This window comes from Alternaria ventricosa (assembly GCF_023758065.1).
Source record: "Alternaria ventricosa strain BMP 2768 chromosome Unknown scaffold_17, whole genome shotgun sequence".
NCBI classification, from domain to species: domain Eukaryota; kingdom Fungi; phylum Ascomycota; class Dothideomycetes; order Pleosporales; family Pleosporaceae; genus Alternaria; species Alternaria ventricosa.
In genome coordinates, this window is record NW_026055697.1 from 286662 (window position 1) to 302583 (window position 15922).

The window sequence follows — 15922 nt, forward strand, 5'->3', positions numbered from 1 at the left end:
CCCTTTGCCGCGGTCCGTAGAAAGTAGTAGGGGTGCTTTGACCTGCTGCACGACGCTATATCTAGAACACCGTTTTCTAAGCTTCGACAGGGTATATCGCCAGTGGATTGCATCAATGGGCATGGCCACCACACGGCGTTTCAGACTACTCCAAAGGGAGTATAGAAGCCATGAACGAGACGTTTGTCGATCATGCAGACTTGACGTAGTTTGTTGTTTGCGGACACTGACCTCTATCCTTGCTTTGAGCAGTCCGTGATGGCTCTGTTCGCCTATGGCCAATCAGGTGACTGTCGAACAGATGGCAGTTGACTCTATGCCCTTGATCACTCTGCTAACCACGCTACATTTACCATTACAACAGCAAAGGTTTCACGAGAGATGTGATCAGTGGCCGAAAGTCGAACTGGGACCCTTTGGAGGCCATGATGAAGGCACAACGCACTCCAATCTTAATCTTGTGGTACTGGACTGGCACCTCGATGACTGGCCCCTCTATCAATTTCCGGCTAGCGGAAGTCGTATTGCACCCTACGGTCGGTGCTATGGCCTACGTGCCTATCATGTAGTCCTCCTGCCTAGGGCCCGTCATCTGGACCATACTTTATCAATGCAATCATCTGCAAACCTCGCCGCATACCCAGCTACATTCTCGTCTTCGTTCACCACACTCGTTGCTTCAACTGCTCAACATTCATTGCTTTGTACTTCAAACCTCATTCATACTTATCATCGCTGGTTTCATATTCTGAGGTTTGCATGCCATAGCCGCCATGCAGGTCCAGTCACCCCAGCCCTTGTCCAGGCTGTCGGCGGACATTCCCCTCTTGGAAGGTACTCCGGTCGATGGATCGCCACAACATCGAGACGTCCTCCAGGAGCGTTACGCTGCGCAGTCTCACAACACTCACATCAGTACGGCATCGCCGCAAGTGGGACAAAGGAGCAGTCTCAGCCCCTCGGAAAACACTCACGCACAACGGAACGTCGCCACAGGAACATACTACACTGGCAATGTACACGCACAACACATCGGATTGGCAGGCTTCGGCGTCGAGAGGTCAGAGAAGCAAATTAGATGCGAGCTCGCGCGACTATACAAACTACTCCAGCGATCGGAAAAGTACCAGACATACCGTGAGAAACAACCAGCTCTCTCACCGGCCGAAGTCGTCGCGCGAGACGCTGCAGAGAGGAAAGAGCAGGAAAAGAGAAAGGCGCAGGGACTACAGCAAGAGAAGGACAAGACTGTTTGGCCTGAATTCTTAGAGCATGCCTTCTGGACAGGTAAGTCTTCACTTTCATTTCACTGCGTCTCGCAGTGCGCCTGTCTCGCTGCCTGTGTTTCCCACTTTAATCCTCCCACCACCTATGATTACGCAGCTTCACGATTCCAGCCCAACATCTGACAAACATTCATCAGCACTCGTTCAATGGCCGCCAATGGGTCGAAAGAAATACATGCTCGAAGGCACCCAGCGAGGGCGGAATGAGCTGATCCAGGATTCTATTTACAGAGACACCGGTATCAGACGCGATCGCAAACAGGTTTCCAGCCATCTTCAGGTCCTCAAGGACAAGCTCAGAGGTGTTCCTGCTGGTGAGTGCCCGTCTCGTACGTCGTGTAACGATCGGCATCCGCCTCTTCTCATTCGCTTATGGCATCCGGGCGGCGGACCCGCATGCGTCGATCCAGTTTCAAGTCATCAGAACATTCCTATCTTCCAAAGTTCTTCTAGAAGGCAGTGGCGGTGGCTTTGCGGTTGCTATTCCTGGTGTGATTGGGAGGGTTCAGCTAGGGACTACTAAAATGAGACTAACCTGCACGACAGTCCTACTCTACATGGCCACACCAGAGGACGTCTCTAAGCGCCGATCTGCGAATACATCCGCTCGATCATCTTATTCGTCACAGCTGCATGGCCGCCAACATGCGCAGCGCACAGAGTCTGTTACCAAATCCGATTCCAGTACCTCCTCACCGCACGTTTTGCCGCATTGTAGCGGCCCACAATCCGACCTTGCCCTGGGTTCCGGCCCGGATTCTGATGCGCTGTCTTCGTCATTCGCAGTCACGGGCTTCAAGATCCTCCTTGAGGAGGATCATCAGCCTGTGCACTGTTTGGCTCAAACACAATCGCATGGCAGGCTCGACAGCTCGGATGTGGTAGATCTTGCCTCTTGGCACCGTCAGTACCGCGAGTTCAACTTCCTCCGATCCGAGACCGAGGGCTGGATAGGTAATGCTCGCAAGGTGTTGGTCGCTACCGTGTCCACGGACTTGATGACAGAGTTGCCACCGAATGCCGACCTATCCATCATCTTTGATCTTCACTCGCATTTCGATCTGTCAAGGTACGACTATGTGGAATGCATGACACGCTTCTACAACAGCGGCGACAACGTCATTGACCCGCAATTTGACCGCGCGAGGCATGACCGGGAAGAAACGCGAACCACTTGCGAGTATCGGCGAGACCCCCAAGGCTCTCAAGGTGTCCTATGCGTGCAATTTACGACGCAGCCATGGGCGAGGCATGTGAGGGAGATTCAGAATCCGACGCACGGAAGCGAGGAAAGCGTCAGAAAATCGCTTCAACACCTGGCAGCAAGACAGTACATATGTGGTGTTACAGCTAACACAGGCGAGGTCCGATGCCTTACTACAGTTCTCTGGAGGTTCCAGCAGACGAGTGAATCTGCAGAAGTTGGCAACATTGAGTGGCGTTCCGTAAGGTTCGCTGATCACCGGCCAGCTGCAGGGGAAATATGTTGTTATGAGGCGATATCCAAGACTGAAGATTCGGAAGACACGGAAGTTGGTCATAAACGTACTCTGGTCATACCAACGTCTACACATACGGACGCGACGCCTTATTACCAAACTACACAACTACCATTGGACTTGGCACAGACACATATAAGCCACCACTCGTACGAGACAGAGCCTCACCATGCGTACCTGCCACCACATCTTTCTGTCGATGTTCTCGAACCAACTCAACCAGATTCAGACCACCTCAATACCTCGGTGGTCACTACCACCACTGAGTTCTCCGGTGGAAGCTTTGCACGATCACGTACTCCTGGCATGGCATCGCCGAACACACAAGGCAACGACCTCAACTTCAATGCCGGACATATGGCTATCCGAGGCGACTTCGAACCTGTGAACAACCCTCAGGTATATGGGGGCTTCCTTAGCCAAAGCGATGAACATGAGGGATTGCATACGCTTGCTGGACTGGAGCACGATGAGCTCGCGACTATGGGGCTTGCTGTCGGCGAACATGGAGAGCTGATTCCAGTGGATGCAAACAATAATCTGCACTATTCCACCAATGCAGCTTGCTATTCGGCCAAATCCAACTGGCAGCACGCACACCTCGTTTCGCACCTCGAGAATGCAGCAGAGCAGTATCGCCCTTACCTCAACCATGATGGTCATGCTCAGGTAGCAGCAAATCACGGTATTGTCCATGACCACGACCCATATCAACAAGTCGATCAAAGACAGGATTCAGTGGCGGGTATCTTTCCCAACGTGAATCACACCTATTGGGGTTTGCACGGGCTCCAAAGCCCATTCCAAGACGACATGGGTAGTGGTGCCGTTCATGGGACAGAACACTTAGAAGAGCAAACACACGGTCCAAACTACGGTGTGCCGGGTCTAGTTGAGAGAGACCAAACAGGAAGAGGTTATTAGACCTCGGTCGCCACCCCTTATTGGCGCTTACGACGAAATGAATTCATGTTAGTTACATATGTATCATGTAGATTAAGATTAGGTAGATTATCGAAAGAGTATAAAGGTCTCACGAAGGCGAAATTTGATACCTATCTCGTACGACATGTCTCGACACACTGATCACAAAATGCTCTCCTCCTGCACGTACAACAGCCCTTGGATTTTCCGATCCCTTTGACGCCGCGAAGATACATGAAACATGGTCGACCCACTGACGCATGCATCTTGACAGAGCTACCCGAGCCGCTCAAAACTACACGCTAGCAACGGCAATGGCGTCAGACTCCCGGCTAGGCATTAAACGGTCGATAGGGCGTTCCTTACGCTGCACAGCCGATCAACCTGCATACAAACCTAAAATAGACAAGATATGCACATGTAGAAGCTTTGATCTCCGCGGTGAGCCCAACAACGCTACCTCCGATCCCGCATAACGATCTGTAAGGACATTGAGGCATGTAGGCGGAATCCAAGGATAAACTACGTAGATTGCCAACGGCCGCGGCCACACCCGCAAGGGAAGCGGTGCGCCTCGGGTACCCTGGATGTTCAGTGCATGGGCATGTGCATGATCCCTTTGCTGCACTCCGCCACGATAACAGATGTTGTTTACCTAATGCTATCGCTACACCGCATGCGCACCGGCGTGATTACAGCCCAAGGTCCTGCAAGACGCCCAAGGCGCGTCAAGTCGACAAACGCGCTGGCGCGCGGTCACGCCTGCTTGCCCGCATTGAGCGGGGCAAACAGCGAGGAAGCTCCACTTTCAAGCAGACGACAACAGCAAGCGCTCGGCACGCTACTCCGTTCGCGGACTTTGCTATGGACACGGCGGGGGAGGATTTGAAGAGATACTTGATTGTTCCTCCAGTTTCTTCTTCTTCTTCTTCGTCATCAATTCTTTCGTCTTCAAACCTGGTTGCTAGTAGTGAGGAAAAAAAGATCTCGGTGAGGAGCAGCGAGGATACGAAATACGAGCAAACAGCCTCCACCAACAACAAGGCTGAGAAGAGAAAGATGGAAGTCGATACGCCCACTCCTCTGCCCACTTCCTTCGGAGGTGCGCATGCAGAAATGAAGGATATAAGTACGCCACTCGACGGCGTCATCAGTATGGACGATTTTATGATCCAGCACAAACCCGCGCATGAAGCCCAAAAACTCGTCAAGGAAACCAAACAACCCGCACCTCCTCCCTCAAAGAAAGCCAAAACTCCCAACCAAAAAGCCACCCCTCTTGTCCCCGTTGCAGTCGGCGCCCGCTCCTCCCGACACACAATCCTCCTCCACGAAAAGTACCAAGCCCTCGGCATCCCACAACCACTCTTCACCTACGGAGGAGGCAGTGAAACAGGCTGGACTGTTTCCGTTTCCTTTCCCGGTCTAGATGATGCGGAGGAGCTTCAAGGATTGAAGTTCGAGGAAGAGAGGAAGTTTAATAGCAAGCAAGAGGCCAAGGAGGCTTTGAGTCAGAAAGCGTTGGGTGTGTTGGAGGAGTTGGAGAGGGAGGGGAGGGTCAAGAAAGGTGGGAAGGGGAAGAAGAAGAAGGGGGGTGGTGAGGGGGAGGGGAAGGTTGTGGAGAAGGGGAAGGAGGAGAAGGAGAAGGGACCTGGTGAGAATTATGTTGGGAAGTTGCTGGAATTCCAGCGCGCAACCGACTCCCCCCAACCTACTTATACGGATTATCAGTCCGGGCAACGCTTCTCCTGCATCATCACCATCGAAGAAGAAGGCAAATCTCAGCAATTCGGCTCCATCTCAAACCTCTTCTCCTCAAAGAAAGCCGCTCGACAAGACGCTGCCCGCCACGCCGTCGAGCACTTCAAAGCCCTCGGTACCTGGCCCACGGACGACACCGCCGTCGGCGGCATCCGAAAGAGAAAGAAAGCCTCACCCATCGACCCAGATACCGTCTCAATATCCCCACTAGACAACTCCAGTTCCCCCTCCCCAACCCCCATCCAGTCCACAACACCCACCCCCGCGCCCCCAGGCACCCCCTCCTACGCCTCCCGCGTCGCCACCCTCGCCGTCACCCTCGCCCTGCCCACACCCGAATGGAACTACACGCCCCACCCCTCCGACCCTACCTTCCACAGCGTGTGCTGTTTCTTCAAAGGCGCAGGCCAGCACGAAGGACCTATCGGCGAGGTACGCAATATCCACGGGAAGAAGAAGGCGAAGGAGGAGTGTGCGCGGTTGACGCTGGAGTATCTCACGCGGGTGAAGGAGGAGAGGTTGAGGTATGGGATTAGTGTTATGAGGGGGGTGCTTGGGAGTGAGGGGGTTGAGGGGGTTATTGAGGGGGGGTTGGGGAGGGGGGGACTGGGTGAGGGCGAGGGAGCGAAGAAGGGAGGGGAGAAGATGGTTGGGGATGTGGGGGGGAAGGTGAGGTTGGGTACGGGGCTTGATGGTGTGGATGAGAGGGTGGGGGATATGGATGTGGATGTGGGGGAGAGTAGTGAGGATGAGGTGTTTGCTGATGCTGTGGAGGGTTAGGGGTTGATATCCACTGCGGAGGCGTTGGCTTGTATAGCAGCTTTGCGTAGTGTACAGCGGGGTTGGGTAGAGATGGTGTGGCCTGGACCTTGTATACTGGCGTTCGGTATAGATGAACTTTGGGTTTGACTGTAGTATAGCCCTCTGATGAATACCCATACAACATATCCAAACCCTCGTCCTCCCCCACTTCCACCCAACACATCTACCTCACCATCTCCGCACACATATTAAAGGGGAAAGCAATCGAACACCCAAGTAAAATGACCAGTAATATTCGCGCATCTCCACGATACACATGTCTAAACTCCATTCTTACCTCCCGCAGAAGGCATGAAGTAGACAGGAGACTAGTTGTACAGTTTACCCAGTCCCACTAACATTTGAGATACACTCGATGGGAGGCTCACTAAGCCCACCTCGACACTCTTCGCGAAGAAAAAAGCAGAATATCCATTCGCACCATTCGCCGTGATAAGCAACCCAGCGAAAGCGACGACAGGGAAAAAACATGTACAGGTACAGAGGACCATTGCGACCGTAAAGCCCATAGACTCAACCGCAAAATCAGAAACCGGGAAGTCGGCCGCTCTTCTAAGACGAAGCAGCCTCGCTCTTCCTCTTACTCCGATCACGCTTCTTCTCCTTACCAGCCTTATCCGCCTTCTCCTTCTCCTGCGCCGCCGCGTTCTCTTTATCGCCTTCCATCTCCGTGTTGCGCGTGCTACGACCGGATTTAGCCTTCTTCTTCGCGGCGCCCGTCTCCTCGGGGGGAGTGGGTTCGTCGTGAGAGGAAGCAGGGGCAGGAGCGATGGGTTGGGGCGCGGATTTCTCCTTCTTCTTCTTGTCTTTCTTTGCGGGGGTTTCGGCGACGGCGGGGGCGGTTGAAGCGGAGGTTTGGGGTGCGGAGCGCGAGGTAGGCAGGGGCACGGGTGTGGATGCTGTGGCGGGCGCGATGGAGACGGGGATTGAGTTGCCGTTTACAGCGGGCGTGGTCTTCTGGCGCTTGCGGGGTGTCTTTGCGGGGGGAGACGGGGCTTTGGCGGGCGCTTCGTCTTCGTCTTCCGAGGAGGCGTCGCTGTCGGCGGCGCCGGCTTCGACTTCGGCTTCGATTTCTGGCTCGCCTTCCTCGGACGCGTCGTCTTCTTCGATTTCGGCGTCCTTGATGCCCTTCTGCTTGACGTATTCGGCCATTTGGACTTTCCATTCTTCCATGGAGTTGCGGTAGGATGCTTTCCATTCCTGTGGTTGGGTTAGTGAGATGTCGATTGTTGGGTGATGCGATTGTGTGCTTACCTCCTTCTCTGCGTCGGAAAGCTCAGCCCAGCGCCTGTTGACCTCGGTTTGGACGGCGGCCGGAGCGAGTGTGCCACCGGGGGCGAGCGCTGCCTCCAGATCCGCCTTGACGATGGGACGCGCGTGTTGGTGGTAGAGGAAAGCAGCAGTGAGGGGCTTCTTGGGCGCATTGGGATCCTTTTCCTTCTTCTCGCGCTTGCGCTTCTTGCTCTTGACGCCATCGATTGCCTTCTCAGCAGGCGCGCCAACGTCTCCGGCTACGCTGTCCATGAGCTTTTGGCCACTCTCTACAACATTCGCGGCGGTCTTGATGGTGCTTGTGATAGCATCGTTCTCGGTTGAGACGTCGTCTTTTTCGATGCCAAGGACTGATGCGCAGTGCTTGTTGTAGTGGTCCATGAGGACGGTGATCTGGTGTTGTACGTTGACGAGGCCATTCTGGAGGCTGTGGAGAGAGCCCAGAACCTGCGCGTAATTGTAAGTTTTTGCACTGTAAAATCACCATGTATCGGGTCGCGTAGATTACGCGATCCATGTTACACAGACGTATCCATATGGCGACGTGATGGTGGCGCGATAATGCGCGCTGACCGCGTGGTGTTCCGACGCGACGACAGAGCTATGCGCGCGTGTCGCAATTGCGATTGGAGAGTGCAAAAGGGAAATTGGGTACGTACGTGGTCTCTGGTCCGATTGAATTCTGCAACAGAGATCAGCAATTCGCCGGTGGCGGGCGTCTTCTTCTTGGGGACCATGTTGGGCGGCGTGGTATGGGCAGAGGGTGAAGACGCGTTGACGGGCGGGAGGTTGAAGAGGGAGGGCGCGGGAAGGGCGGAGGAGCGCTGAAATTTCGGGGGGTCGGGGGCATAGCTCCCTTAAGTGACAGCCCAAACACAAGCGAACGTGCCCTGATTTTTGGGCAGTCACCAGCCCATTCCGGGGGGCACCAGTAGATTAATGCCCCCAAAATTCAAATCTAGGCTTACTTTTCGCGCCTGCAGCCTGAACAAAAGGCGCGTTTTCAAGATGCATCTAGATAAACTGCACGCAAAAGTTGTGCGCATCCTTTAATAAGCGTCTACTACCTTCCAGAAGTCATTGTCTACTTTCAGTGCGCATTCCAGCTCTGTTGCGCAATGCATATCTCTGTTGCAGCGTGTTGTGCAACTTAGGTGGCGTAGGCCGCCTATTAAAGCGAGAGCGCCCATCCGCTGGGCAGAGTGCGCCTAGCAAGTGCCCCCCCAAGCCGCCCGTGATAAGAGCCTCGCTTTGGTGCTACCTCCCCATCTTTGCCCGTGTTTCAGGCGCTGTTTGGCATTGCCTGCCACCACCACGCAACATGTCAAATTCCACTTTTCGACGGCGGCTCATATTTTCGCACGATGTATCATAGTAAAATTCCAGACAGTCTTTTCTTCTTTTGCAGTCATCTTTGATATTGTTACCTATCTACTCCTTGAACCGACCACCTTCGCTGACGTCAGGGTATACGTCAAATCGCCTCTGTCCATACAGTGGCACTCCCTTCCTGGTCTCTTCGATCTTGCCCGCCTCCAATTCGCGAATGAGCACACCCTCCTTCTCGTCTAGCTGCTCTAACACTACAGCATTAGGGTCAACGACCATGCTATGTCCCCACGCGTTGTATTCAGCCTCCATGTCTCTTGCCGGACTACACAGTCCAACGTAGACCTGGTTGTCCGTCGCCCTAGCCCTCGCCAGCAACTCCCAATGTAACGCGCCGGTTGTGAGATTGAATGCGCCGGGGTATAATAGCAGGAACGCGCCCTTCCTCGCCGCGATCATGGCGAGCTCGGGGAACCGTATGTCGTAGCAGATGGCTATTGCAATCTTTCCGTATTCGGGGAGGTCGACTAGTGTGATCTTATTGCCTGGCGACAGCACCTCGCTCTCTTTGAACTTGATCTTGCCTGGGATATCGATGTCGAACAAGTGCACCTTGCGATGAGTGGCAAGTAGTTCTCCACTAGGCGCAAAGGTCAAACTCGTGTTGTACAGCTTCTTTGTATCCTTATCATCTCTCTCCGGTATGCTTCCTCCAACAAGGTACACGCCCGCCTCTTTTGCCAATTTGCTCAATGCGTGGAACGTTTGCGATTGCGATTCCGATGGCGGGGATGGGAGGAGCGTCTCGGCGTACTTGTCGAAGTACTTTGTTCCGTAGGGCGAATTGAAGCATTCGGGCAGGACTACGAGTTTCGCGCCGGCTTTTGAAGCATCGAGCACCTTTTGGCGCGCTGAAGTGAGGTTTGCGGTCTTATCGGCGCCTGAGGCGAGTTGGATGAGCGCGAGCTTTAGCGACTTTTTGAGGAGGGACGCCATGGTTCGTGCTTGTGTGAGGAATTGGTGAGACTACAAGGGAAATAATCCGGGGAAACTCGAAGCTGAAGTATATACAATGCGATGTTGGAGGTCTGGTTGGAGTGTTGGAGTAGAGTTGGGGTGGGGGTTAGCTCCAGATGTCCGCACTATGTCATCAATCGCTCGGACTCGCCGCCCCGATCATGGCGGGGTGTGCCTGCCGACGCGTTGGACGCGTTCCTTCACTCCTCCACCACACCACACGTCGATACCGTCTACTCCAACAACATTGCGCAAGCGCGTCACTAATCGTCACTCAAAGATACTGGCAATGAGAGATCTCGCATTCCATCATTGTTTTACACCACATTGGTATAAAGAAGACGATATCCCATCGCTTGATACCGCTGCCTTTACTATGGCCATGGATCGTTCCTTCCCAACTCTTCGCCCTGGATTATCGTAGTGGAGCAGGAAAACGCACTGATTATAAAGATACCGCTTGGCCAAGCCCGTTCTGTTATCCTACGCTTCATCTACAATGTATCGACGACGACAAAATCCTTGATGGGAAGATCCCCGGATAGACATTCGGATTTTGGTCCATCGAGAAGTCCGCAGACGCAGCCCTCTTGGAAATCGTAACGTATCGATAAATCTGTTTCCGTACACTCTCAGGCAAATACAACAGGTTTGGATAATACCATTGCTTTGTGGGGCTAGGCCTGCCTTTTTCCCTGCCAGGCCACAGTGGAAAGTGTTGTTGTGCGTCTCGATGACTACCATGACGGCCAAGCACAACGTACCCAGGAATACTCCAAGAGTGAGACGGGTGAGACGGATGATACATGAATGGCTTAGTTAGCACAGAAAGAATCTGCCAAGAGTACTTCTTGAAGTCGTCGGTATCTGCGCGGAGGTACTCGAGTACTGTGTTGACAGTCTTGATGTCAAATAGCTGACGCTGAGCGAAGTGCGGATTGTCCTCTATATCGCCAAGACCCGCGTCAGACTGTACAAATTCGAAAGCGACTTTCGCAGTCGAAGGTGACCACATTGCCTTTACGAGCGGAGCAATATCGACGTTCTGGAACCACGGATAATGCTCGAGGCAGGCACTTTCAGAGCATCCATTGGCGACATCGATCTTCACCCGTCGAACATACTGCATGTGGGACCCCGAACACCAGATCGCAGCCGATCGAATCTGCCCAAATCCTTTTGCGACCGCCTTGATCTGTGTACCCCTTTTGGTATGGCCGTCCGGTATCATGCCGAATACGAAAGTGTTGTTGCTGTACAAGACACTTGCGGCCTCGTCATAGATCTGCCGGCAGCTGCGTAGCAATTTGATACCATCGCGGATACTGGCAAACGCAGCTGTATTGACCGGTGCGCATGAATTTGATTTCATATCTTCACCCTGGATACCCGTTTCTTGGTCCTCCGAGCATAGGAATCGGATGTTTTCTTTAGGTTCAAAGAGATCAACGTATATCATGGTGCGTATCTCGCCTGGCAAATCGAGGATTGAGCCACCGATGTGAGCTTTGCTGGCTTTCGTCCGCGGGATTTCGATGAATCGGATCGCCATTTCGGATGCCTGGTCGCAGAGTGTGAGTTGAAAAATTTGCGAGATTGGAATTGACGGAGCTGGTTCTTTAGATACTCGAAGGGAGAAAGAAAGAGCGGCAGCCTGATTGACTAAGCATGTGTAGTGCACTGACCTGGAGGCCGTGGTTCAGTACCTTGCCGACGCAGGAACGCTACGACTTAAGGCGCACATCGCCACTACGGAATCTGCCTGGTGCACAGACATCCAAAAAGTCTCCGTTCATTGCTCCTTGTTATAAACCGGCTTTTCGATCTCAAACACTTACCGCACTCTTTAGCATTCAACTCGCCTACTCGAGCCCACAACATGGCGCCGAAGAATACGCCGAAGCCGATCGCAAAAGGCAACTCTACGAAAGCCAACCCGGATATCCTTTCCTTCCTCGACCTACCAGCCGAAATCCGAAACCAGATATATGGAATCCTCTTCACGAAAGGTGCCGTAGACAGTCAAGTGCATGAGCTGCACAACTGTGATCTCGGGCCTTGGTACTCGCCGTCCACATCTTCGACGAGTATAAGACTATGGAAGATGGATGACGATCGCGTATCCTTCCAAAAAGACGGTTGTCATATCGATGGTATACAAAGCACACGTGCACAATTTCTCGAAGCGAAGCCATTACTCTCAACATGTCGACAGGTCTATCACGAAGCCGTCACAACGTTTCTGAAAAGTAATACCTGGACTATTGCATCAGGATGTTCTTCATTCAGACACCAGATTGGCACACTTTTAAAAGGCGCAGCAATATTCTTGAGCGCACTTGGTTCTCAATCCGGATTGCTAGAGAGCTTGAAGATCGATATGGTGGGCAGCTTGGTGTGACTGTGGAGGTTCTTGGGGCTGTTGATGGTGGCGAAGGTTGAAAGACAAGAGAACATTCACTCTTTGTCAACGCTCGTATGTGCCCTCCTCCACTCGTACCACGGCTACGGATCGTACATGGTGCCTGATTAGGCTGTCCGGTGCGTAATTATCTTCACTCTTACTAGTAATTACCCCTATTAGCTCCTGGTCGTGCCGTGGTACGTTCAATTGCCAACCCGGCAGGCAATAGTCTTTCACCAATACTAGGTAGTCAGGTGCTACCCCAGCCCCAGTCACAGTCAAAAGAAAAAGCGCTTCACTTCATGTAAGCAAAGTGAAACGATGTCAGGATCCACGAACGATACTGGCGCACAGACGTTGACCTTCTTCCTTCGTCGTATATAACAACCCGTACAGCAAAATATTCCACTCCCGACTCTCACTCCCTTCAACCCACCCGAACTCAACAGCTATGGCAACAGTCCCACGATCGGAACCAATACCGAAAACACCAGCCATCCCTGCTGTGGCTGGTGCAAAAACGCTCTTCTCTTTACCTGGAGAAATTCGGAACAAGATCTATAGCTATCTAATTCCTGCCCACGGCGAGATTGAACTATATCAGCTTACCCGAGGTCAGAGGTTTGCTTCCGCGGATAATTTTCCAATACACACTCGACACGCACATGCGCTAAAGCTGCTTACCACGTGCCGGCAAGTCTACCACGAGGCCACGTCCTTATTCCTGTCGAGTAACACGTGGGTTATCTCAAGGGCTTCGTACGACAAGTCGGGGTACCGAGTTACACAAGCAGACGACCTCGTGACTTGGTTGACTATGCTCGGATCCAGTTCGGCCATGGTACAAAAGGTTATTGTCAACTTGGCTGAAAACACCCCCAATGGCAGTTCCGAACTCAAATGGCGCCTAAAAATTGACTCCAGCCAGGATACAACTGACATGGTTGAGGCTGTCAAACTAGGCAATCTGCTGAAGCGTCTCTGGGCAACCCCTAATGCGATCCGTGCGATCAAGATTGTTAGCCCCAAGGGAGCAGGCAAAAACTATAAGTACCTGAATAACAATGCTTTTAACCCAATGTTTAGCAAGACACATCCGGAGAACAGAGGTAATAAGGCACATCCAGTCTTTGACACTGGTGCTATCACAAACACGCTCATAGCTCTCCGACGCGACGATCTCGGTCTGAAGAACTGTGGACGTCAGGTGCACGATGTCCTCATCCGAAGAGATGGTCTAGAAGGGTATATCCTGTTCGACTACAACTACTATAAGCCGTCACACAATCGTCCCCGCGTTGAGAGGACCTACGTTGAGCGGAAGTTCTCCATCACGAACGGCGGCAAAACACTGTCACTTCAACCCGCCGACACCCCCGGATTGATGAACCTACCACAGCACCTCAAGATCCGGCTTTTCGAATCGCTTTGTCTCGCTAAAGGGTTTCTTGACCCCTGGCGAAGTACAGTCACCGTCGATCTGGACCAAAAGACTACAGTAGGCGCAACTCCAGTGCTGGAATCGGTATCGCAACATCTGCGATCGGAGTGCTACTATCGCTTCTGGCTGGCCAATATGATCTCAGTCAAGATGCGGAGTACGGATGTGAAAACAGACTTCGACCACTTCGACAAACTATGCGTCTTCTGCTGTACCGCGTCTACTCCACGCGAGCCCTGGAGGATGAGCAACAGACGTAAAGGAATCCGCGACCTGGAGTTTCTACTTCAGTTCAACGTTTCGCTCGCACCCAAACTCGATGATTTGCGTGTCAACGTACTCGATTTCCTACGCGTGACGTCGTACCTCGATAGCCGCGATAGGAAAATCACGTTCCAGATCGGCGATACAAACGACAAGGCGTCTGTCTCCTTAGCACACCTCCGCACATGCGCACTCATCGCCCTGACCGAGTTTCAACAAGCGTACAAGCGCACCCGCCCAGACACTAAGCGCTGTCCCAACATATGGGTCAACGGCTACGGGCGTATCGTGTGCGTTGAAGGGCCAGGCGGCAAATCTATCAACCCATCGGAGGCCATACAGCGACATGTGTCGCGTGAAAAGGGCGGCGAAGATGTGATTGTTATCAACCGTGAGTTTCGCAAGAAATACAGCGGGAACACAGGAGATGGGGATTCTGCGACACCCCCAGGCCGGTCTTTCGATGGTACGTTGGGGTGTTATTTGGGGTATTTGCAAAGTGTGGTGGTAGGGGATGAGGATGCGGCGTATTGGGCGGGGAGATGTAAGTTTTTTGTTTGATTCGGTTGTGAAGAGAGAGGCTGACTGATGTGTTTAGATTTTGTTTGCAGTGGATGATTTTCATGTTAAGTGTGTCGCACGAAACCAAGGGGAAGGATCGCACGGTTTGAATGACAGCTTGCTTCTTTGGCAGCTTTTAGAAAATTGAATGTAAGGCGGCGAGGGTGAGCTCTGTTTGAGTGTAGAGCTCAAGATAGCAATGGTGGCGAACAACCTCAGGTTCCATAGTGTCATCTGCAGCTCAGTCACTTCGATTGTGGGACATGCTATCTTTCTTTGCAAACACATTATTCTCGAGTCCTGTGATTATCGAAAACGCAACTGCTTTATTGAAGTACTAGACAAGCTGAACTTCGATAAATACGTGCTGCTCACATCGTCTTCTCCCTCTCTTCAACCCCCTCATAAAGTGCCACGGTCAACCCCTACACAGCTTTCTTCACAATCTATTAAGAAGTCTTCAGCAGAACAATACCAGCCATGCTTAGCAAGGATGCTTTCATTGCTTTGGGCAAAACCCCTCCACCTCCGCCCATCGCTGAGGGCACTTCAATACCATGCGATTCGACAGCGCCCTCATTACTCACTACAATTCCTGCCGAGGTTCGGAATGCTATATACGACACTCTCTTCCATGTACCAAGCGGCATACGGATGTGTTTCGGGTATTGCGGTCCCGAGTTCGAAGACCAGGAGCTGGGTGAGGATTTAGCATCTGGTCTTGCTCTTCTATCTACGTGCCGGCAGATCTATCAGGAAGCTGCCACGACTCTTTTCTCCAACAATACCTGGATCATGTCCAGATGTCCCACACGGATGCATCACACGTCAATAAATGCGCACATAATAGAGCCTACAGGTGCTGCGTGCATGCTTCAGATGTTTGGTTCTCGCAAGATGATGGTCAAGAATATCCTCCTCGACTTGGATATGACATGTCCGGTTCCATGCGCGTTGCACCGTATAGCACCTGAGCTTCAGAATAACGGAGGTGGTATGACTGGAGGGGAATGGACGCTGGAGCTGTGGACTCTCATGACTGAGCTATTTCATCTACCGGACCTCAAGGTGCAATTCGTGCATCCGAAACGCCGCCCTTACTTTGATCTCCATCCTACGGCTGGCTTTGGCCAGGTCGATCTAGGTCTTCACCTTAGCACACTCAACAACATATTGGACACCCTACGAGAAGACGCCATTGGCATCAGGAAGTATGGAAGACAGGTTCAACATGTGAGGATTTTGAGAGACTGTACACAGGGCTATGTGTTATTCCACATGCCGGGTCCCATGAGTAGTCACACGGTCGGCTTCGCAGACACAGTTCAGCTAGGATTCGTCA

The 15922-nt window shown here is 52.5% G+C and overlaps 6 protein-coding genes across 6 annotated transcripts; 3 read left to right on the forward strand and 3 right to left on the reverse strand.

Moving 5' to 3' along the window:
• Positions 1–773: 773 nt before the first annotated feature.
• J4E93_008559 (uncharacterized protein) lies at positions 774–3709 on the forward strand (the record flags this gene model as incomplete). Its single annotated transcript, XM_049346457.1, has 4 exons — positions 774–1287; positions 1484–1615; positions 1833–2495; positions 3015–3709. The coding sequence occupies 4 exons, from the start codon at positions 774–776 to the stop codon at positions 3707–3709; spliced, it is 2004 nt and encodes a 667-aa protein (XP_049196347.1).
• Positions 3710–4307: 598 nt separating this feature from the next.
• J4E93_008560 (uncharacterized protein) lies at positions 4308–6250 on the forward strand (the record flags this gene model as incomplete). Its single annotated transcript, XM_049346458.1, has 2 exons — positions 4308–4315; positions 4414–6250. The coding sequence occupies 2 exons, from the start codon at positions 4308–4310 to the stop codon at positions 6248–6250; spliced, it is 1845 nt and encodes a 614-aa protein (XP_049196348.1).
• Positions 6251–6844: 594 nt separating this feature from the next.
• On the reverse strand, positions 6845–8301 carry J4E93_008561 (uncharacterized protein; the record flags this gene model as incomplete). Its single annotated transcript, XM_049346459.1, has 3 exons — positions 6845–7492; positions 7547–8011; positions 8224–8301. The coding sequence occupies 3 exons, from the start codon at positions 8299–8301 to the stop codon at positions 6845–6847; spliced, it is 1191 nt and encodes a 396-aa protein (XP_049196349.1).
• A 694-nt stretch (positions 8302–8995) lies between these two features.
• On the reverse strand, positions 8996–10294 carry J4E93_008562 (uncharacterized protein; the record flags this gene model as incomplete). The annotated part of the gene is made up of 2 exons (XM_049346460.1): positions 8996–9919; positions 10286–10294. 2 exons carry the CDS (start codon positions 10292–10294, stop codon positions 8996–8998), a joined length of 933 nt encoding a protein of 310 aa, XP_049196350.1.
• Positions 10295–10404: 110 nt separating this feature from the next.
• On the reverse strand, positions 10405–11462 carry J4E93_008563 (uncharacterized protein; the record flags this gene model as incomplete). The annotated part of the gene is made up of 2 exons (XM_049346461.1): positions 10405–10497; positions 10737–11462. The coding sequence occupies 2 exons, from the start codon at positions 11460–11462 to the stop codon at positions 10405–10407; spliced, it is 819 nt and encodes a 272-aa protein (XP_049196351.1).
• Positions 11463–13152: 1690 nt separating this feature from the next.
• J4E93_008564 (uncharacterized protein) lies at positions 13153–14637 on the forward strand (the record flags this gene model as incomplete). Its single annotated transcript, XM_049346462.1, has 2 exons — positions 13153–14485; positions 14618–14637. The coding sequence occupies 2 exons, from the start codon at positions 13153–13155 to the stop codon at positions 14635–14637; spliced, it is 1353 nt and encodes a 450-aa protein (XP_049196352.1).
• Positions 14638–15922: the final 1285 nt, after the last annotated feature.